General features: G+C 50.4%; 1 protein-coding gene across 1 annotated transcript in view; it reads right to left on the bottom strand.

The window, feature by feature from the left end:
* AFAP1L1 (actin filament associated protein 1 like 1) overlaps nt 1–16,355 on the bottom strand; it is a 61,743-nt gene extending 45,388 nt beyond the window's left edge. The window contains exon 1 of the mRNA XM_027076866.2: nt 16,201–16,355. Coding sequence (XP_026932667.1) covers nt 16,201–16,216 — 16 coding nt within the window. The 5' untranslated portion in view covers nt 16,217–16,355. The remainder of the gene's footprint in view (nt 1–16,200) is intronic.
* Between the last annotated feature and the right edge of the window lie 6,477 nt (nt 16,356–22,832).

A 22,832-nucleotide genomic window follows, 5' to 3' on the forward strand; every position in this document is an offset into this window, starting at 1 on the left:
CCTGCATCTTAAATGGCCTTTCCAGCAGCAGCTCTGCTCAGGTCTCGTCATCTACCAGCAGAGCCCTTGCTCTGGGCACCTGGTTTCTCAGCCCTGGGCCACCAGGGAAGCCGTTTCCAGACAGGAGGGGGCGGGCCAAGCCACTGACTTCCGAGGATATAGCTCTTGGCTGTGGGACTGGGCTCTCCCAGAATTGTTCCTTTGTCTGCAGATTCCTCCCTATTTAGCTCACAAAGGAAATGGTTCCAGGAGGAAGTGGAAAACTGTGACACACACATGCTCGCCCCCCACACAAGATGGCAGCTGTTTCCCCCTACGGCAATCTGCCCCACCGCCTTCACCAGACGCTTGGGGGGGACAGATACAGTCCCGGGAGTGGCCTGGGAGTGGCCTGGGATACCCGAAGATAAAAGCAGGTAGTATTGTTAAGCTCTTAACTGATATTCCAGATGTTGTGCTAAGCATTTTGCATAGATCACCTCACTTAATCCTCATGCGACACTGTGAGGTAGGTACGTTTTTTACCCTCTGTTTTACCCGCGAGCCAAGTGAGGCTCAGAGAAGCCCGGTCATTTGCCTAAAGGCACACAGCGAGCAGAACCAGGATTCAAACCTAGACCTAACTCTAAGACCTAAGCTTCCAATTGCTGCATTGTAATATGTTCTGGCCTTCTAACAGGGGTGCTCTACCATTGCTGGAACCTGCAGTGAGCACCTCATGACCTGTCCCTACTGGTGTCCATTCACAGGACGGGTGCCAGGCCTGAGGCCTGCATCGGGCAGGGCTTTCTGTTTCGGAGAAGTTGGAGTTTGAGCACCCGGCTCACCAATAGCCTGCGGCGGACACTGAGGACCCCAGGGTCGGGGTATGCGGATAAGACAGATAATAATAGGGATATCCAAGAATGACCATGAGCATTTATTGAGATACATCCCATGAGCTAACACTTCTACTTCTTTTTATAAATAGAACTTCAGGTGGATAAAAATGGAGTTAGTCCTAATCCTTGCTTCAGGAGACACTGTCGTCATTGGTTCACACGTGCCGCACTTTTATTTGGTTATTGACTTATGTCATCGGTTACTTTCGCTCATGTAGGAAACACCCACAAATCTACCACTCAGGGCAAACGCCGGGGTCCCGACTGTATCTTTATATCTAACTACCGTCTCCTGCTTCTGCCTCCCCTACCCAGGCTGACCGCCATCCTGAATGCTGTAATTGTCACATTCTCGCTTTCCCTTCTGTATAGTGCTATTGCAACCAGGTATATCCACACATTAAAAAAAAAAAAAAATCTGTGGTTGTTTTTAACCTCATTAAAAGGGTATAACATTTGGGGCACCTGGGTGGCTCAGTCGGTGGAGCATCCGACTTCGGCTCAGGTCATGGTCTTGCGGTTCGTGAGTTCGGGCCCCGCTTCGGGCTCTGTGCTAACAAACAGCTCGGAGCCTGGAGCCTCCTTCGGATTCTGTGTGTGTGTCTCTCTCTCCCCCTCCCCTGCTCATGCTCTGCCTCTCTCTGTCTCTCAAAAATGGATAAATGTTAAAAAATTTTTTTTAAAAAAAAGGGTATAAATAACATTATAGGGAATCCTTTGTGACTTTTTCTTTACTATCATACTGCCAAGATTGACCCGTATTGTTGTCTGTCGTTGCGTTCATTCATTGTGTTGTGTGATACTCGGTTATGGGAATGTTCTCTATGGCCACCACTCTGTGCCTATTATCTCATCTAATCTTTGCCTCAGCCCTATATGGTAGGAGCTCTTCTTATCCCCGTTTTACCGAGAAGGAACTGAGGCCCAGAGAGGCTAATAAACTTTCTGGAGGTCACAAGGGCCAGGTAGAAATCGTTCTGGCTTCTCACTGTCCACCGTGTTTTGGTATAGAGGAGAAAACTCAGGATGTAGAGCCGAAAGCCCAGGGCTCAAGCCCCAGCTCCACACTTCCCGGCTGTGTGACCTTGGACAACTGGCTTCATGTCTCTGAACCTCAGTTTCCTTAGCATTAAACTCAAGTGATGACAACTGCCCTTCCCTACCTCTCAGGCCTGTTGTGAGACTCAAGTCTGACAGTGTCTTTGAAAAGTGAGAGCCCTGAAGTTTTGCCAGTCAGCGGACTGTGATCAATCGCATCTATGCCATTTGTTTCCCCTCTTTCCAAACAACAGAGAACCTGCAGGATTCAAGAGATGTGACTGAACAGCATTCCCACTCAGAAGGCCAAGGATGAGGCTGACATGACAGCCCATAGAAACCTCCGCCTATGAAAGAACCAGAAAATCACCAGGAGCTGCCTCAGGCTGCACTATTTGGAACGCAATACGTATTTACCTTTGTTCTGTTCAATGGTTTTTTTTTTTAAGTTATTTTTTTTACTATTTCTTACCTATTTTCAATATCTGAGGCCCCACCCCAGTGCTCTTTGCTCACGACAGTTCTTCTGCCTGGCTTGTTCTCCTCCAACTGCTACCAAAGACTAACTGTGTGACCTTGGGCAAGTTACTTAACTTCTCTGTGCGTCCTCATCTGCAAAATGGCGATCGTGATAATACCCACCCCTTACAGGGTTGCTGTGCGGATCCAGTGGATTGTCATCCAGTGGCTCACAGCCACACCTGCTATATCCCAAGTTGACTTATTGTTTTTTAAAATCTCTCCCACTCTCCAGACGGTGCCCACTCATCTTTTGAGGGTTGGTACAGCTGCCCCTTCTTCCAAGGGGTCTGTCCTGCTTTCCTGGACAGGTGAGGCCATCCTGTTACACCCTCCAGAGCAGGTGACGTGTTCAGGACCCTTCTGCATTAAACTGTGAACCGTGAGGGGAGAGATGGGGTCACTGTTGCCCAGTGCCCAGCACAGCAGCGGGTACACAGCAGGTGCACTGGGTACACATTAAGTGACAACTCAGAATTCAGAGAAGGACCAAAGACTAGGGAGAAGGCTTTAAAGCCTGCCTCTGACAACTGTCTCCAAGAGCAGAAGGACTCAAGGGGTGGGGGAGTGGAGCCAACTTGTTCCTTGGGGCATCGGGGGCACTGCGTGGCAGACTTGGACCCGTGCGTGGGGGCTCCAAGATGACACTATCAGGTTCACTGTGTAGAACTTTTGGAAATCTCAACTAAGAAGAGAGACCGATGTCCCTTCCAAGAGGGGATGAGCCCCCCGGGACAGCCCTGTGGCAGGAAGGCAGGGAAAGGACCAGTACAGTGGGGAGGTGGGGAGTTGGGGAGTCGAGGCATTGGGCAAATGGGGTGAGAGATACCTGAGGGCAAACCTGGGATTTGCCTTCCCTAGCCTAGCGACCCCAGGCAGGTGGTGTCACCTTAGGCTTCTCCTCTGTGACACAGAGATGATGAGAGTGCTCCCCTCAGAGGTGGTGGTAAGCACAAAGAGAGGTAGTATGTGGAGGGATGAAACTATACCAGCACCCGAGTCCTTCTGTAAAGGTTGGTTATTACTACCGGTGTTGTTAGCAATCATGGGATGCGAACATCACCCGGGACTTAGCCCACCCATTCTAGATGGGGGGCTAAGGTCGGGCCTACAATGCCCACCTGGACTGTGGCCCAGCCTCTCCTCCTCCCTCCCTTCCCCTGCCTGCAGAAGCCTCCCAGTGCCAGCCCTGGATTGGATACCGAGCAGGCGCCCAGGACTCCAGTCCACAGGGAGCCCAGCCACCCTGGGGCAGGCTCTGGAAGACCCTTGGGGTGATTCCTGCCTCCAGGGCTGGGGCGAGGCTCCAAGAAAATGACGGTAGAAGGTCTTGGGGATGGGTGTTAGGCATAGCCCCAAACCAGTCCTAACTGGTCACCTCTTTCCAGTATCTCCCTTCTGACTGTCTCACGAATTCACTGCTGGCTCTACTCATTTCCCCCAGCCACAACACTTACATCATCCCCCTTCTGCTCACAACCAGTCAATAGCTCCCCGGGGCCCTGACGCCAGTTTCCTTTGTGACACGGATGATGATAGACCTTCACGCGCTTTCATGCCTCCCTGTGGCTTACCCCTAATTCCTCTGTCATTCTGTCCCTTCCCAGGATGGGCAGGCCAGAAGCCAGGAGCCAGAGGGAAAGCGGTACAGAGGGAACTTGGATTCCATTCGAATTCATTAAGGCGATCATTTACAAACCTGTATTTTAAGTATTTGTTTTTTTTTTTTTTTTTTAAATTGAATGCTTCCTATATGCTGAGTGCTTTCCTTGCACGAATCCAATTATCCCCACGGGGAGACAGGTGATTGTTATCTCCATTTTTGGTTGAAGAAACTGAGACTCGGGGGATTAAACGGACGAGTAGAGCCAGGATTCAAAGCCCAGGCAACCTGACACCACAGCCAGGGCTCACCCAGCTCCCATATTATGCTGCCTCTATTATTAGTTACAAATCTGAGCAACCAGCCTCTCGGGGACTGGGGACTGGGACACACCCCGCTGGGGACCTGGAGGAAAAAGCCCTACTCTGAGGACCGAGGCTCCGTTTAACGTCCACCTGCTTCTCTAGGCTGTAGGCAAGCCCACCCCATTGCACCCTGAGCACACTTCTGCGCCTTTCTTCTTTCCATTCTGGCATTGCCTCCCTCCATGCTTCTGAGGTTCCTGGCTAGAAAGTGGTCCACGAGGCCTCTGGTTCTTTACTATATTCTCTGATGGACAAGGAGCAGATAGGACCTCACGTCACGGGCACTGGTGACCAAGTCTTATTTTCTCTGCTTTGCTAGGAGACTCTGGGGTGCAAGGACCCTGAGCTCCCCCTCTGTAACCTGATCGGTCTCTCTGGCTTCTCGGCACACTCCTAGATCATTTCTCTTCTGGATCCAAGTGGAGCTAAAAAAAAAACTTCCCCTTGGTTTCATATCAGCTGCGTCTGCTCTCAGCAAACCCTTCAACAAGAATGGGCAGGAAGAATAAATATTTATTCTACAAATGAATAAATCTGATTCCATCTTCAAAAGAAAGCTGCAGCATAAATTATCATAATTTCTCCATTCTAAGAGGGCACTGATTTAAAGACATTTTATCTGTTGAATAACAGCTTTGGGGGGGGGGGCGGGAAACAAACAGAAAAGTAACTAATTGATATATCGACTGTAGGATAGGTTCTGATTTTTTAAAAATGTGTTTCCATACCAATAAATGTTGTTTTTTAAAAATATAATCCCATTCAAATTTCACCGTGGTTTTTTGGCTCTTGTGTTCTCAGAAAAAAACTCCCAAGCCTTGCTTAACCACAGTGAAGCACGGTGGGTATTAGCAATGTATCCTGGCCACGTTATGGCCCTGTTTAGCCTTGCGGGCTGCTGGTCAGAGAGGGCATGTCGTGGCCATCCCCACACTAATGGCGGCCCCCAAAGCCAATTGCCATGTTTTCTCCCCAGCAGCGATTATGTCTGTGCTCTGTGACTACCTCACAACCACGTGAGTAGCTCCATGGAAAGCCAACCTGGGGGTCCGTCGTATGCCCTTAGGCAAGATGCTGCCCCTTGAACCTCGGTTTCCCTAGCTGTGAAACAAGACACATAGGATTAGATAGGTAATTTTCAAGTGCTTTCCTCACGGAGTTACGGGAACTGCATAGCTTCCTTGGGGTTGGCGGGGGCGGGGGATGGAATGAACTCTGTTCTCATTCCTACCTCAACCTGATCAGCCACATTGCTTAAGATCTTGTTTGCAAAAGGATTCTGGGACGACAAGTAGTTTGAAACACATGAGTAAATGGCATTCTGGGCCCTTCCAACACTGGTCTTAAATACATACTCTTGTATGGTCTAAAGGATAGAGCTTCATTTCTTAGTCTGGACACCCTTAGAATCCTTCTTACCACCGTGCTCCAGGGAGATACTCCCAAACTCTATAGTCTAATCCAAGGGTTGGCAAACTTTTTCTGTAAAGGACCCAAGAGTTCATATTTTAGACTTTGCAGGCCACATATGGTCTCTGTTACAACTACTCAACTCTGGTCCTGTGGTGAGAAAGCTGCCATAGACAATACATAAGGAATGGCTGTGTCTGTGTTCCAATAAAACTTTATGTACAAAAGGAGGCGGCAGGCTGGGTTCGGTCCACAGGGGAGGTGGGCAGATCCCCGCATTATAATACTTCGACCTGACAGGTGGAGAGACGGAAGCCCATGCAGGGGATTCTGGGAGGCGGGTTTGCTTGGGATCTCTGTCTCCTGGACAGTGGGCGCGCTCCTACTGATCCACGCTGCTCACTTAGCCGTGACTCTTTGCCTAATTTGAACTGTGGGCATCTGGGGCTACACGTTTGAGGGCGCGGTGCCCGGAAAAGACACGTGCCCCACTTCTCTCTCTCAAGAGATCAGTTTTCCCCAGGTTCTTGGAGGGCTATAAAAAGCCCCTGAGCCTGCCTCCTGCAGGGCACGCTGTCGATAAATTCCCCGCAGCTGGAATGACTGCAATGTGGTGCCGCCTTCTGCCCCTGCTGCAGCCTGGCGGCCTGACAGCTGCACCAGGGACAAGAATCAAGCCTGGCCAGCTCTGAACCTCCACTCTCACTTGGGGCGAGGCTGGGATTCCCCAAATGGAATTTTAGATGGACGACAAGGCCTGCCTGGGCCCTCTTGGTTCTTTCCGGGGGGGCTGAGAGCTTCTCGAATTCTAAACACCAGAACTCTGAGGACCACAGTGGGAGGAGAGTAAAGGCTCCGAAATCAAATCTCATGCCAGCTGCCTGGCCATATCACTCATTGGCGGACGGTGTCCCCTTTCCCTCCCCTGCTTCCCTCCACCCTCTCTGTCTCCACCTTGAAATCTTTACCTAGTAAGTCTTCGTGGTTTATCTAGCCAGTGCTTCCTATAACTGACTTGGAGATGACCCTCCAGCATTTGGTGAAAAAAAAAAAAAAAAACAGGTTTGGAGGTGGGCGGGGCTGTGTAAATATATTGGACCTTTCTTAGCCTCAGTTTCTTCAGCTGTAAAACAGGGATACTAAGGGAATAGATACACCACAAAATTCAGTTATCTACTGCAAGTAAATTACAGGAAACAACTTTAAAACGCAACAGAGGGCAAAGTCACGATAAATATTCCCACTGAATTCCCTTGTGGGGGTGGGGGCTCGAAAAAGGTAAGCATCACAAATACATCAAAAATTATCAACGCATTCATACACTGGCACGAGCCACATTCCTTCACGGGGAATGTACTTACTGGCCTACTGCAGAGCTAGATCTTGGCATAAACATTTAATACAAAAGCATATTCACAGTTTTATAATTCATATACCTGCCCCGGCTGGGATTTTAGAAGAGGAAAGCCACACACTGTATGCTCTTCACTCATAGCTGGAGGCAGCGGTTTGGGATGGAATTCCCCCCTCCCCCCCAATAAAACAAAGGGCATATTTTATGCACAGGAAGGCTAAAATGCACGGATGTCATGATCGTGTGAGGATTAAAGGATCTCACATACAAACGTAGACTGTCGGGCGGCCTGGGTGGCTCAGTCAGTTAAACATCCCACCACGGCTCAGGTCAGGATCTCTCAGTTCGAGGGTTTGAGCCCTGCATCAGGCTCTGTGCTGACAGCTCAGAGCCTGGAGCCTGCTTCAGATTCTGTGTCTCCCTCTCAATCTCTCTGCCCCTCCCCTGCTCATACTCTCTCTCTCTCAAAAATAAACATTTTTTTAAAAATTTTTTTAAAAAAAGAAAGAAACAAATGGAGACTGCCTGACTCCTGGTGAGCGCTCAGTTGGCTGTTATTATAGAACATCTGCTGTGTGTGAGACACTGGAAACGAGAAGACAAGACGGTCTCGGACCATAGGACTCATATATACATAGGAGAGGCATTTGAGTTATTGTAGTATAATCTTCTAAAAGCCAAGACTGAGGAGGGTGGGGGTAACCCCAAGTCAGAGAGGAGGTAGAAGGCGGAATGTGGCAGGGATGTTTTCACAGGTGGGTGAGGCTGAGCTGGTCTCTTTCAGGGAGGGATAATAGCAGGGACATCTCTCCGAAGCTCAGTTTTTGCATCTGTCCGGTGGGGAGATGTCTCAGCTGTCTACTTCACAGGGCTTTTGCCAGAGTTGCGAGAAGCCACAGAAGAGATGGATGGTTCAGGGTGCGGTAGGGAAGGAGAAGCCCCGAGATAAGCATCGGCATCTTTAGAGGTTCGCTGTGCCAAGATTTTGGGGGGGGGGGAGGGGGTAGTGTGTTCAGATATATTGTGGACTGCGATAGAAAAATTGCTTGGCTTTTTAAAGATAAAATGAGACATTTCAGAAGACTACTTTGGGCCAAAGATCCAGACCCCGCCGTGCCACTTGGCTGAAAAGCATGAAAGGCAGTGCCCCCGACAGCAACGGGGAATCCTGGCAGGTGTCTGAGCAAGGTCAAGGGTCATGATAAAAGGAGTGCACTGCTGATAACCGTGAGCACATCAGACTCACCTGGGAGCTTTGCAAAAAGCACACACACCCAAACCTCACTCCAGACCCACCCATCAGACCTCTGGGGGGCATATGTTCAGGAGGCTCCAGAGGAGAGGACTGTGAGTCCAACTGGCGTCAAACAGGCAAATAGAGAGTGGTCCTTAGGGCAGTCTGGAGAAGGTGAGAGCAGAAAGAGGAAGCTCCCATAGGATAGAGGAGAGAAGCCATCCAAGAGACATTTTTCAATAATAGTCAACAGGATTTAAGGTCTTACTGGGTGAAGGATGAAAGCAAAGGAAACAATGGATAACGATGAAGTCTATGTTTCTGTATCCCGAAAATGACAGTCACTGAAATGGAGAATCCTGGCGGCCATGTCCAACTTCCACTCTGTGGATTTTGTGTTTTTTTTTCTTTCACTTGTTCATCATCTCCACAGACGTTTTTTTGAGCATCTGCTACATGCCAAGCGTTATACTAGGTGCTAGGGAAAGAGCTGGGAACAAAGGCAAGGAGGGCCTTCTCCTCACAGGGCTCACATTAACGGCTGATTCAATCCCCCAACCGATTATAATTGTGAGAATAGCAACGAATGCGAAAGAAGTGCAGGGTGCCAGGGGCACCTACAGAAGGGAGATGTGGCTTGGGGGGATTGGGATAGGCTGCCTTGAGGAAGTAATATTTGAGCATACTGCAAAGGATGCACACGATGAGCCAGGTGGAGGTTCAAATCTATAGTTAAAAATTTTTTTTTTACATTTTATTTATTTGTGATAGAGAGAGACAGAGCACAAGTGGGGGAGGGGCAGAGAGAGAAGGAGACAACAGAATCGGAAGCAGGCTCCAGGCTCTGAGCTGTCACCACAGAGCCCGATGCGGGGCTCAAGCTCATAAACCATGAGATCATGTCCTGAGCTGAAGTCAGGTGCTTAACCGACTGGGCCACCCAGGTGCCTCTTAACATTCATTTATTTTTGAGAAACAGAGACAGAGTGTGAACAGGGGAGAGGCAGAGAGAGAGGGAGACGCAGAATCGGAAGCAGGCTCCAGGCTCTGAGCCGTCAGCACAGAGCCCGATGTGGGACTTGAACCCACGAATGGTGAGATCATGTTCAGGAGACGATAGAGTCACCCATTCTAACTGAGCCAAAGTCGGACACTTAACCAACTGAGTCACCCAGGCGCCCTTAGTGACAGTTGTTCTTAACCTATATGCTACGGTGGTCCCCATAGGAGCCATTCTGTGGTTCCCTGATCTGTGGCCATTCAACCTCTGCTTCATTATGTCCCTGGGTATCTCCAATTCTAGTACTGAATAGTTCTTTTCATTTGGATGCTTCTCCTAGATCAAGCCTAAATCAGCCTCTGTGTAATTCTCTTGTACAGCCTTCTGGAGAGTCTATTATCTGTTCTACAGGACTGATCCCATGTCCCCCTTTCAAATTTAGTCTCGTTCACAAACAGCCCCATTTCCTTCAATAGCTCCTCACATGGCTGTGTTGTTAGCAGAAAAAGAGAAACAGGAAGGGTGATCTGATTCAAATAAGAGGAGTTCAGAATTGGGTCACTCGGAGTTTGAGTTGACCTCCGAATGGAAATGCGCCACAGGCAGGAGGTAAGGCAGGAATGGAGCCCATCTCATGGCTGAAGATAGACACTGAGAGTCCCCCTCAAAGCGGCTTGGTTCCCTACAGAAGGAGTGTAGAGAGAGGGCTGAGGTGGTGGGGAGAGAGGGGCAAGAGACACGAAACAAGAAAAAAGCAAGCGATCCAGAGGGGAAGGTGGAAAATGACAATCAGTAGGCACCTACCACGGGCCACGCACTGGGCGCTGGGCAGATATTACCACAGTCCAGTTTCCCAACTCTGGATGCCCTTCTTCCTGCTTTACAGACTGCGGGGACCAGACTTAGCCCGGCAACTTGCCTTGGGGTGGGAGAAGCTCTGATAACAGTGGGACTGGGGGGCAGGAGGGGAGGAGGGAAAGACTTCTGGGAGGGCTGGAGCACTGGTTATTTAACCTAGACTTATTTGATCCCCAAATCCACGCTTTCCCCATCTCCGCCAAGTAGCAGAATACAGTTAGAGGAGTGGAGGGTCTATAGCGGTACAGAGAAATCCAGGAGATGGGGCTTGGGAGAGGTGACGGATGAGACAAAATGGAACCATTTGTGACCCCGAAGAACAGGCTTTCTGCAGAAGGTGTGACTGGAAGGGAGAATGCAGGAAGGAGTGTGGGGGAAGGAGCAGGAGGCTGACGTACGGACTGTGTACTTGAGAAGTCTGGCCAGAAAAGGAAGGAGGAAAATGCTTAGGGAGAGAGAGAGAGAGAGAGAGAGAGGGAATGTGTGCAGGGGCTTTACTTTTTTATCCAGTTGCGTGTTTCTTTTAGAAGGGTAAGAAAGGTATGAGAACCTGATGGTATCCAAACACAGGATTGTTTTTTCCCAACCAAAGATCAGAATGGAGTAATGATAGCTTCTGGCAGGGCTTGGGGAGGGAGGAACTTACTTGGCAGGGTTCTCACCCATGTGAGAAGTGGGGTTTGAAACTGATATTTGAGGGAGAGGCAGAAGAAAACCTCGGCAAAAATGGAGACGCCAAAAGCCATGGAGGCTGAGCGGGATAAGAAAGTGGAAGCAGTGACCAGGGACAGCAGAAGAAGCCTCAATGGGGAAGAGAGTAAGTTCAAATCTCATGGCCCCATATGGCCACATACGGCTGTTGCAGAGAGTGGCTGAAATCCAAGTAGTTGTATATGATAAATATAACAGCTAGCACTACTGACGATTTCCTAAGAGCTAGCTTTCCCGTATTACCTTTCCCCATGACGCTGCGAATGAAATAAAACTGAAGTTCAGAGAAATTAATTGATCCAATTCATACAGGATCATATAGCCAGAAAGTTCCAGTCAAAACTCAAACCCACATTTATCCATTCTCTGAACCATTCCAGTTTACTGAGTCTCTAGGCTGACCAGGGCGATGTCCACAAACATATTTGGATGGAAAATACGAATATGCTTGAGTATTTCTTTCAGAAGGGCAGTAATGGATAGAAGGAGTCAAGAATGAACTTGGATGTTGGGGAAGAGGTATGTCCGCATGGGAATTCATGGCCTTGGTGATGGAGGTTGTGTGACGAGCCAATAGGAGGAGCTACAGGTTGCTTGGCCCCTGGAAGCTGTGGATAGGGAAGATGGGGCTTCCCTCACATGGCTCTCAAAGCTGGTCCAACAGAGGTGCAATAGTTAGAATGGGTGCCTCTATCGTCTCCTGAACAACAACAATCTCATTTAACGAAAAGCAGAGTTTCAGATTATTTCTTGAGTTGGCCGGCAGATGAGATGGTCTCCCAAGGAATACAGGCTGCAAACGAAACTCCCATCTTGGGTTGAATTCAACTAGTTGAAGAAGCTCGAGTGGTGAAGTAGAAAGGAAAGTAATCTTGGGGAAATCGGTTGCTTCACACGAGGTGGGCAGATCAGAGAGAACCTTGGACATTAAGAAGACATATTACAAAATCAGGAAAAATGTAGACCCAAGGCTTTAAGGGGAGGATGGCTTGAGAAAACTGTGAAGACACAACCAGTCAGTGGGCATGAGTAAATAGGATAAATAAGAGAAAATGGACAGGTTGGCATACGTATCAGTATTTTCTCAGCCACTCAGAGAGGTCAGTTGGACAGTGGTCCGGTTAGCGAAGGTCAGAGACGGATTTGCAAGAGACACGCTCCACAAAGGAGCTCCAGAATACAGAGAAGATTATGACACGGACCCTGTCTGGGAGTTGTACACGAAGCTGTCTAGCTCAGTCCTTAAAACAGAGCAGGGACTCAAAAGCTGTCATCAGAGTCAGACCAGCTAGGGGGAGGGCCAAGTGAAGCTTTATAAAGCGATTTTATTATGTGGAGTCTGGTGAGAAAAGACAGTAATCACAATAGTATTGGTTGAGTGGGTCCCACATGCGAGGCATTGTTTGAAGAACCTTCCATGCAATTAATATTTACAACGACTCCTAGAAATAGGTATTATCAGTCTCTGTATTTTTTAATCCTCATATGAAGATAAGTTAATTTGTCTTGTAGAAGGTGGTATTTACGGCCATTAGTCTGTTATTCTCTTCGTACGATATTCATGAATTGGGAAATCCTACCGAAAGGGATTTCATTATAGTCTGAGTGGTTTTTCGGTCTGTTCTGGCATCGTATAAATCTTGCTTTACTCATGGGAAGACACACAGCCTGTCTGAAGAGAAATCCTAATTCCCAGGTTTGTTTTCATTCCTGAGTTGGTTGACTTCGGTGCTGAGCTTTGGTGCAGTAATTGCTGGTGAAGATATGAACAGCACAGCTGAGGTGTGAAGGGGCAGGAAGATATGGCGTCCAAGCCTTGCTCTAGGGCTTGGGCAGGTCACCTGCCACAGCAGAGGTAGTCAGGAGTAAGTCTAAGATTAAGACTTTGGTTCAGTGGGGCACCTGGTGGCTCAGTGAGTTAAGCGTCTGACTTTGGCTCAGGTCATGATCTCGTAGTTCACAAGTTCGAGCCCTGCATTGGGCTGTGTGCTGACGGCTCAGAGCCTGGAGCCTGCTTGGGATTCTGTGTCTTCCTCTCTCTGCCCCTTCCCTGCTCATGCGCTCACTCTCTCTCTCTCAAAAATAAATAAAATATTTAAAAAATTAAAAATAAAAAGATCAGGACTTTGGTTCAAACCCAGCTCCGTCCCCCACGCAGCAAGTGACTGCAAGTTAACGTCAGTGACCCAATCTTGCTCCTCTGGACTGGACTGTACCCCCCTGAAATTCATGGGCTGAAGCCCTAACCCTCCAGTGTGACTGTATTTGGAGACAGGGCCTTTAGGGAGGTAGTTATGGTTAAATGAGGTCATAAGCGTTGGGCCCTAATCTCATAGGGCCGATGTCCTTATAAGAACAGGAAGAGACACCAGAGAGCTCTCTCTCTCCACATGTGCACAGAGAAGAGGCCACGTGAGGACACAGCAAGAAGGTGGACACCCACAAACCTGTGAGAAAGGCCGCACAGGAACCAGCCTGAGCGGCACCTTGATGTTGGACTTCCAACCTCCTGAACAGTGAGAAAATACATTTGGTGTTTAAGCCATCTGGTCTATGATATTTTGTCATGGAGACCCTAGCAAACTAATACACCTGCCCAGCCCGCTTTCCGACGATGAGTTCAGTTACTGTTGTTATCAATACTGAAGGGTAGTTTCCTCCCCAGTATCTTGGGCATGACATCCAACTCCCCACATGGCAGGTGTGGGGTTGAAATGAGACCTATGCTTCTTAAACCTTCCCTGATAACAGAAGTGAGGGCACACACCCACCTGGGGACAGGGGCACAACAAGAAAATTCTGCAGAAATGATTTTTGAAGTCTCATGTTTTCATTTGGAAATGCACACAGGTTTCACATTCTAGTTCATACACAGTTTGCTTTAATTCATACAATGTTCGTAATAACTCAGCAGGGTAAACAACTTGGGATCTAGTGGTCTTTCGTGCCCCGGCCACATGACCACCTTACTCACAGTTGGAGAAGGCCTTTGCAAGTCACAAGGAACTGTTCTGTTGTGTATTCTTTTTAAAAAATCGACCTTAGGGGCACCTGGGTGGCTCAGTCGGTTAAGCGTCCGACTTCGGCTCAGGTCACGATCTCGCGGTCCGTGAGTTTGAGCCCCGCGTCGGGCTCTGGGCTGATGGCTCAGAGCCTGGAGCCTGCTTCCGATTCTGTGTCTCCCTCTCTCTCTGCCCCTCCCCCGTTCATGCTCTGTCTCTCTCTGTCTCAAAAATAAATAAAATGTTAAAAAAATTTTTTTAAAAATCGACCTTACAGTTAATCAACATGGGGTACTCTACCAGGTGCGTTTTGTATCACTAGTTAACGTACTGAACCACTCTCAGCGAGCTCCTCCTGTGTGCCAGGCACTGTCAGCAGAGTGACCACACAGATCCACTCCCAGCCTTCCAGAAGCTTACCTTTGGGCAGCGAAGGTAGACACTAAGCATATAGTCCAGACACTAACTTTTAGAGTTAAGAGCACATTGAGACAAGAGCTGTGAAGGAGAAGAAAAGTGGGCTGGGAATGCCAGCAGCATGGGAGAGAGCTCTAGAACATTCTGAGCACCACCAGAGTCCAAGGAAGTCCGGCTCCCTAGGAAGAGGGCTCTGGAGACAGCCTTCTTAAAGGAGGCGTCAGTTATTAAGCATTTTAAGCTAGGCGAATTACCGTCACCTTGGTCTGTCTGATGAGGACACAGGACATTTCCTACAACCCGGGGTAGGCTAGATCTGGATTTTTGTACTGGGGACCAGGCGGGGTGATATTTGACGACTTTTCCTGGGCGGGGGTGCTCTTTGCTTTAGATCTATGATGCGGGGGTGGGAATTGAGGACTGAGGGACATTAGAGGTGCTTCTCTCTGTTTTTCCTTCCTGGTGAGTGTGGGTGCTCTTTGCACACTTGTCCAGGAGTCAGTTAACAGGTGAGAACTGCTTTACAAATCACAACCTCAGTCTCCAAAGAGCCAAACAGAAGCCCCATCCATTTCCTGCCTGCCCTGCCTGCCCTTCCAAGCCCGAAAAGAGAAGGTGTATGCTGGGACCAGGTGGGTGGAGAGCTTGTCCGGAGCATCTTGAACTGGAAGCCACGTCCCCTGGAGCGCTGGAAATTCCTTGAGCCTGGCTTTCCCTCTCTGGGAGAGCAGGCAGCTTATCACAAAACCTGCCCATGCGCTCATCCCTGATTCGGGCGCCCTAACTGCTTCCACACCCCTCATCACTGTTCTCCCCGACCCCCTTGGGGGCTTCAGCACAGCAAACCGGCAGATGGAGGAAAGGTGTGAGATTATCAGGGAGCCAGAGGAATTTTCCATTAATAATAATAGCAACGAGAATAACAACGCTTCTCAAATTGGCACAGCCCCGGCCAGTTTACCGAGCGCATTCACACCTGTGACCTCGCCCGCTGGCAGAGGCAGCATTTAGGACCCTGGTGTTCTGATTCCCAGCCCTGGGCCCTGCCCACATGCCCAAGCAGGCCACTTCTTTCCAGACAGGCGCCTTTTGGCCTTTTCTTAAGTAGGGTCCCCCTCAAGTGCTGCTCTTTTCTTATTTATGTCAACTTACACAAGCCCTCACCAACCTCTGAAACTTCTACCAAACTCCTGCAAAAGCGTGGGAGGGTGGGAGCAAGAAGGGGCCTCGCAGACATCATCAATCCAACTTTGTCACTAGTCCAGAGAGGTAGAGGGATTGGGCTAAGGTCACACAGCTTGTCAGAGACACCCACGCGCACACTCACACGCACGCCGGCCCCTCCTTCGCTCAACGCCCTAGGCAGCTGCAAACTTAGGTCACCCGGGCGTCTCGCGGGGCACACGGTGGGGACTTCACGCGCCCCGTGTTTGGGAGTGTAACCTGCCAACCCTATTTCACTCTTCCGGAGGGGCCTGGGGGGGGGGGGGGAGGAGCTCGCTGTCCTCAGGAATCCCGGGGGGGGGGGGGTGGCATTCTTTCATGAAGTTAAGACTCTGAGTGTATGAAACACACGGGAGGCGACTCAGCCCCGCGACGCGAGGGACTAATCTACACCCGGGATGCCCCGGCGGCAGGAGGCACCTGTACACCCTGCCTCGGGCCTCCCACCCCCGGCCGCGCGCCCGCTGCGACCCCTCGTCAGCTCCCACCCCGCGCCCTCTCCGTCTTCCTCGCGGGCTCCCGGATCGCCGTTCTCTCTCCCCGCCCCGCGCGGCCGCAACTGCGGGCGCCGCGGCTCCTCTTACCCCGGGCTCGGTCCATGGCGCCGGCCGTCCCCGGGCGCGCGAAGCAGGGCGCAGCGGCTCCGGCCGGGCTGGCGGCGGCCAGCGCTGCGCTCTCCAGCCCGGCCCCGCGGGAGCGCCCTCCGCGCGTCCCCTCCCCCAGACAGGATGCCCGCCCGGCGCCCCCGCCCGCGCGCGCCCGCCCCTCCACGCCGCTCCCGGAATAGACCCGGAGCACGCCTCGCCCCCTGGGCGGCCGGCCGGTGTCCCGGGTCCCGCACACGCCCGCGCCACGCCCTGCCTTGCGACGCCCCCGCGCCCCTCCCGCCGCGCCCGGGGGGGGGGGGCACCCGCTGCCGGGTTCACACGCCCCGGTGCCCGCGCGTCCCACCCCAGCCGCGACCACGCGGTGTTCCGCTCTGCTCGCGCTCCGCTGGGGAAATGGGGGCTTGCTCTCGCACCTCCCAGCCCATGCCATCTTTAGACTGTCACAACGTGTCCCCCCACTCCCACCCCCTCCCCTTCCGCCATCCCCCCGCCTCTCCGGTGCAATCGAAACCTCTCCCAGCAGCTGCCACTCATTTCCTGGCTTGGGGGTTTATCTCCTCCAGTCGACAGGTCTTTCCTGAGCACCTTCTAGATAGTGGACAAGGCGCTGCGCTGGTGCCCTGTCAATAACGGTGTGACAGAAGAGTGAAATAATAATAATAAAGATCTCCAAAGAGAAGAGCGTCGAAGCAAAGGGGAAACGAGAGGATTCAAAGGTGGGCAGGCTTGGGATACTTCCAATTTTTGAGATTCTTTGTGTCTTAACAGATGAAGAAATGCCAACACGGAGGGATACACGTTGTGGAAACGAATGCTTTTAGCACACAAAACTTAGTGCAAGGTCAGTGCGCCCCTTCCAAAATAATTACAGCACGTAGGGAAAATACTGCTCTGGGCAGTGTGGTCCCGGAATGGGATTTAAGTTTAAAGTTGTATGAAGAATGTCAACTTCTTTCATCCTGTTTAGTGTATCTCTGTGGAAAGAGGTATAACTCATTTACAGACGATATCAAATGTCTACAGTAAAGACCTTTTATAAAGTGAAGTCCAAGCCCAGTTTTCCTCCTAGACACCCCTCCTTCCGAAGAGGGGCCAAGTCTCTGTTTTCAGTTTTGACTAGGCAACTCCTTTAACTTAGAACATCCTGGCATTGGGAACACCCTGTACAAAGGCAGAGAGACAAGAACAGGCTGGGAAAGAGTATCCTGCACTTTCCTGGACTGGGAATTATTTCCTCCATTGCTTTTATGGCAAGTTGAAATTAACGCTGTCTTCAAAAAACTGTATGGCTTTTGTTTGTAGCGTGTATACGTGAGCACTCGGAGGAAATGTGGTGTGCTGGAAAAAAAAACGGATAGGATTTGAGTCTGAAAACTTGTGTGTGAGGTCTTGCTCTACCAAGTGAACAAGACTTGTTTGCTCATCTGTGCTTTGGGAGACCTTTTATTGACCTCATAGAGCTGTTGAGAGAGCAAACGAAATGATGGTACAAACCCACTTTTTAAACCATAAATAGCTATAAAAATGTGAGGCAGTATTATTTTCCAAGTTCCTCTTTGTTCCTGCCTACTTTTCCAATTTGAAAAGGTCAGTTTAAATCCTAAAGCAGGGGTGCCTGGGTGGCTCAGTCGGTTGAGCGTCCGACTTCGGCTCAGGTCATGATCTCACAGTTTGTGAGTTCGAGCCCCACGTCCAGCTCTGTGCTGACAGCTTGGAGCCTGCTTCTGATTCTGCGTCTCCTTCTCTCTCTGCCCCTCCCCCACTTGTGCTCTGTCTCTGTCTGTCAAAAATAAATAAAATATATTTAAACCATTTTAAATCCTAAAGCAGACAACCAACAATTTACAAGTGGATTAAATTCCCAAAGTTCACTGTTTGAACTCCGAAACACTTGGAAACAAGGCTGTAAATTGCAGTTCGGTTCCCAGGCTAGCCCGTTAATACTTTTAAAAGTGTAATATTTCATTTGAAAGAATAAAAAATACAAAATATAACAATTGCAAAGGCCGATGGAGGTTTTGGTAGAATTTTAAAAGAAATTTCAGAAACTTGCAAGAACTTTGGAGGTTCATCAGAGAATTGGAACAGAGAAGTTAAAAAGACTAAGGAGAATTTACATGTATCTGTGGAATAGTTTATGGAGCGGGATTAACTGAGCTGTGGACCAGGAAAAATGTATAAATGGGAGAACGCGGTCTGGGCACAGTTGGGCTAAGGATTAAGAAGTCTCTGTGAAGGTGCAGGGGTTCTGGTTTATATAATTACTCATAATGCCCACTGGGTGGCACTGTTGACTCAGTTGACTGCAGCTTGGTTGCTGTCTGGGTAAGTGAATGAGAAACCCTGCTTGTGGGTTTGGGGCAAGGAGTAACTATACGTATTTTTTCTGTCCTTTTCATTTAATGGGGTCTTTCATCACCACTTTTCATCAGTTCACTGAGGAATATTTGTTGCATTCTGTGCAAGTTCCTGTAGGGAAACCAACACTAAGCAGGACTGGGCTCCGTTCTCAAGGAATCTGCAACCTAGTAGAGGAGATGAATATGTACAAAATAAACGCGTTGCAAATTATTATGTGAAAAGTGCCAGAGGAGAGATACACGGCGTTCTTGCAGTTCATCAAGACAAAGCAAGAGTCTCTCGCTGATCGCAGAGAGAGTGCTGGATGAACCTGCAACGGAGAGATTACATTACAGGCAGAGAAAACAGTAAGAGAAGAACCACAGAGATGGGAAACCACAGGATACGCCTGCACAACCATTTGGTTTGGCGCGATGGTGGGGTGTCGGGAGGTAAGCGCCCAGTGAAGGATGGGATGGAGGTTGTGAATGCCCCGTTTCCCCCTTCCCTTCCCATATCTCTGCGTGAGTGCGGCCCTCTGACGGGATTTTTCTTGCTCCATCCTGGGTTTGTCTGTGCTGTCTCGAGCGTTATGTGTGGCGAGCTCTGGCTCTGTAAAAAGATATCAAATTTGATCCCTGTGAACAATACCAGGAAGAAAGCTTTCAACTCCCTCGTGCTCTCCCGGTCTTGTGAAAACAAATGATACTCCCCAGTCTCATTCTTAGCTTATCAGGTGGAGCTGGGAAGCCCTGGGAAAGAAAAATTTGGAGGCTGAAGATTCTTTGTCCCAGTGGAAGAAACCTACTGTAGCCTTCTCCCCTGTCACCTTGCTTCTAGGCCTGCTTGCACCACGGCCACCAGAGTAAACATTCCTTGATCGCCCTCCTATCCCCCTTAAAAATATGCGATGGCTCCCCTCTGCCCTCAAGTGCAGAGTCCGAGTTCCTTGTGATGGTATTTGGGGTGCCTTCTGCACTGAGCCCCTTTGCTCAGCACAGATAAGCAGCTCAGGAGATCCCGGCAAGAGCAAGAAAGTCCACACATCGGGCGCTCAGACCTGAGATCTCGAACGGACTCTGTGGCCGCGGGAATCCCAGTTCTTCGGTCGGTTCATCAATGCATAGTCTCCTAGTTACTTCTCTCCTGGCCTCTTCCCTCTCCCCCCCATCCCCCCCCCCCAGACTGCAAGCACTGTGAGGGTGGGTGCTGTGTCTTACTGCTGGATCCCTACTGCCTAGTGCGGTGCCCCACGTCCGGTAAGTGGTGGTGAGCGCTGTGGAGTGAGTCAGTGAAGAATTGCTCGAGGGTGCACGAGACTTCTTTCAGTGCATGTGTCCTGGGGAGGGGAGGGGGTCCCATTTATCCTCTGGGACTGCTTGTTCGCTCCTGTGTTTGCAGGGGGAAATGAGACTGCAGTGGGGTATTCTGCAAACCGTCCGTCTCTGCTTCCCAGCCTCACTGCATGCGGCCGTGGGCGTGCGGCCCAGTCCACTGAGCTTCTCCTGGGCTCAGGGCCCCTCTCCCGAGCCTCTGTGTGCAGAGTGAGCCCCAGAGCCCCTTGCTCGAGTGTCTGCCCAGGGCTGGTGGCTGGATGAAAACTTCTCTTGTTCTACTCAGCACAATGTCGCCATTATGGCCCCCACCCAGGGAAATGACACATGTCTGCTGGTCCACCCTGGGCCCCGGAAAGCAGATGGAGAGCCGGGTGGCAGCTGCTGGGAGAAAGAGAAAGAGTTTCACGGATGACACCGTCAGGTTTCTGTTCCAGGGCCTGGGGCTCCTACCTGTGGCCAGGCCACAGGGCAGCTTCAGCGCTCAACAGAGCCCAGTGTCCCGGTTGTGTCTGGGGGAAAAGGAGCTTTTGTTTTCATGCCCAGATGCCGCATGAAGCCTGTCCCCTCTCTGTGGGTCCTTTCTCAAGAAGAGAGCACTCTTGGCTCCTTAAATGAGGCTCACAGACTGAAGCTCCTGAAGGGCCAGGCAGGGGAGCAGTGTGTGTGAGCAGCCCCGGGAGCGCTGGGGTCTGTGGCAAAGGAGAGCACTGCTGTCCCGTCAGAAAGGCCAGTAGCCAGCAACCTGGGCCAGCGTGGCCAGCGGGAACATGGGCCTGGATTGGCCACCGCTCCAGACTTTTCAGGAAAACCCAGAAATCCAGATTTTAGTATAGAGTCTTTTGATTTGGGGCGCCTGGGCAACTCGGTCAGTTGAGCGTCTGACTTCGGCTCTGGTCCTGATCCCACGGTTCGTGGGTTGGAGCCCCGCGTCGGGCTCTGTGCGGACAGCTTGGAGCCTGCAGACTGTTTCAGGTTCTGCGTCTCCTTCTCTCTCTGCCCCTCCCCCCCTCGAACCCCGTCTCTCTCCTCTCTCAAAAATAAATGAATCTTAAAGAATATGAAAGTCTCTTGGTTTAAAAATGTTGGTGATGAATTCCAGGTGTTTTAAAACACTGCAAGATGGTCTTAATTTGGCCGACAGATACCTTTGTGGAACCTTCAGGGAAACAATGGCCTCATGAAGCCTTCTGGAGAGTCTGTCCCTCCGGGTGCCTCCACCCTGAGGGTCCGAGGCGATGCCCAGCCCCTGACACTACCCCATAGGCTGACTCTCTTCTGAAAGGCTGCCTGTGCCCTGTCTTCACCTCTAGGCTGCAGGCTGACCCCAGGCTGTTCCAGTCCGAAGGGAATTTCTGAAGCCTGGAACCAGAAAAACTTTAGAGCAGAGAGGAACCTGAGAGATTAGCCAGTATGGTCTCTTTCGTAGCCAAAAGAGGGGAAACGACCTTATTTGAAATCACACAAGACCTAAGAGGCAGGGCCAGGAGTGGAGTCCACGACCCCCGACCTGGTATCACCGGATCCACACTCCTGCCCGCATAACTGTCATTCTCTTGCACTTGTGGCACACGCTGGGGAAGAGCGAGATCAAAGGCATGATCTTCAGCCTCTCTGAACCCCCGTGGCTCATCTAAGAATCCAACGACAGCTGCCTCACGCGGGGCTTGTGAGGCTTACATGGGACCGTGTATGGAGAGTGCTTGGTGCCTTGCCTGGCACAGGGGAAGGTTCCCCCAATTCAGCCAGCACGCTGTTTAGCGAGGTATTTGTTGCACAGCGGTCAAATCCATGGCCAAATTCGTGGGCTTCAGGGTGACACATCCCTGAGTTCGGGTTCAAGCTCTGCTACATACAGCTGCGATATCGTCAATGGATGACTTATCGAGGGCTCAATTTCCTCATCTGTAAAATGAGGCTAAAAGAAAAGCACCCAGAGGATTAAATGAGATATGTCAGGTGCTTAACTCAGTGCCTGACCCGTTGTCAGGAGTGCGAGTTATTATTGTAATCAATACGGGTTTCCTCCCAAGAGGCTGTCAGATGCTTGTGGAAGTATTAAGGGATACCGAAATTGCAGCCACACAGCCGGACTGCCCCCTGCAGGGAGTTTTTTCTAAATCGAACCACTGCAAATGTTGATCAGTTCTGGCAGGTTCTTCGCTGCAAGAACGCCTCATACTCTTAAGGTAGGAGTCTTCCAGAACTTCAGCTCCTGTTACCCAAGGGTCTGCTAAGGAGTGGCGTTTTGTATGTGTGGTTAAAAAAATTAAATAGTGCTGCTATTTTGTCAGAAGGGCAAATCGCTGAGGACAATTTCTCCTGATCCAGGTGGGCAAGACCCTGTGAGATAGGCGATCCCACTTCTTCTGTATGACAATAAATTCTTTATGCACAAGAAGGTGTTGGAGACTTGGCTTGAGATGCTGCCGTTAATATTCATTTTCTCGAGGAGCCGGTGTATTGGTCACGTCTGCTTTGGTGGCCAAGTGACAGAATCGCAACTCAAACCAGCCTAAACCAGAAAAGGAATTTATTCGCTCAGAGCGGGGCTGGGGGGCCGAAGGGGTGAGGCTGGCTTTTAGGCCAGCTCAGATCCAGGAACGCAAACAGTGCATTCACCACTTTGTCTTCATCTCCACACTCGGCCTTCCTCTGCTTAACCTTCATCTACAGGTGGTCTCTCCCAGTCTGTGGCAGAGAAGGTCATGGCACTGCAGGCCTTTATAGATGGAGATTCCGGCTGAGAACGTCAGGGCCCTTTGCCTGCATTTCCAGCACTGGACCAGAGGGGGCACTGGTAGTCTGGGTGAACCACCTGATCTAGGAATGCGGGAGATGCCCAGCGGTCAAATGCACACCTCCCCTGCAGCCAGCTACTGTACCTGAAGTACGGCATTCCGACCTTACCACCCTGTGAAATAAATGTCATCA

This window comes from Acinonyx jubatus, chromosome A1, assembly GCF_027475565.1.
Source record: "Acinonyx jubatus isolate Ajub_Pintada_27869175 chromosome A1, VMU_Ajub_asm_v1.0, whole genome shotgun sequence".
NCBI classification, from domain to species: domain Eukaryota; kingdom Metazoa; phylum Chordata; class Mammalia; order Carnivora; family Felidae; genus Acinonyx; species Acinonyx jubatus.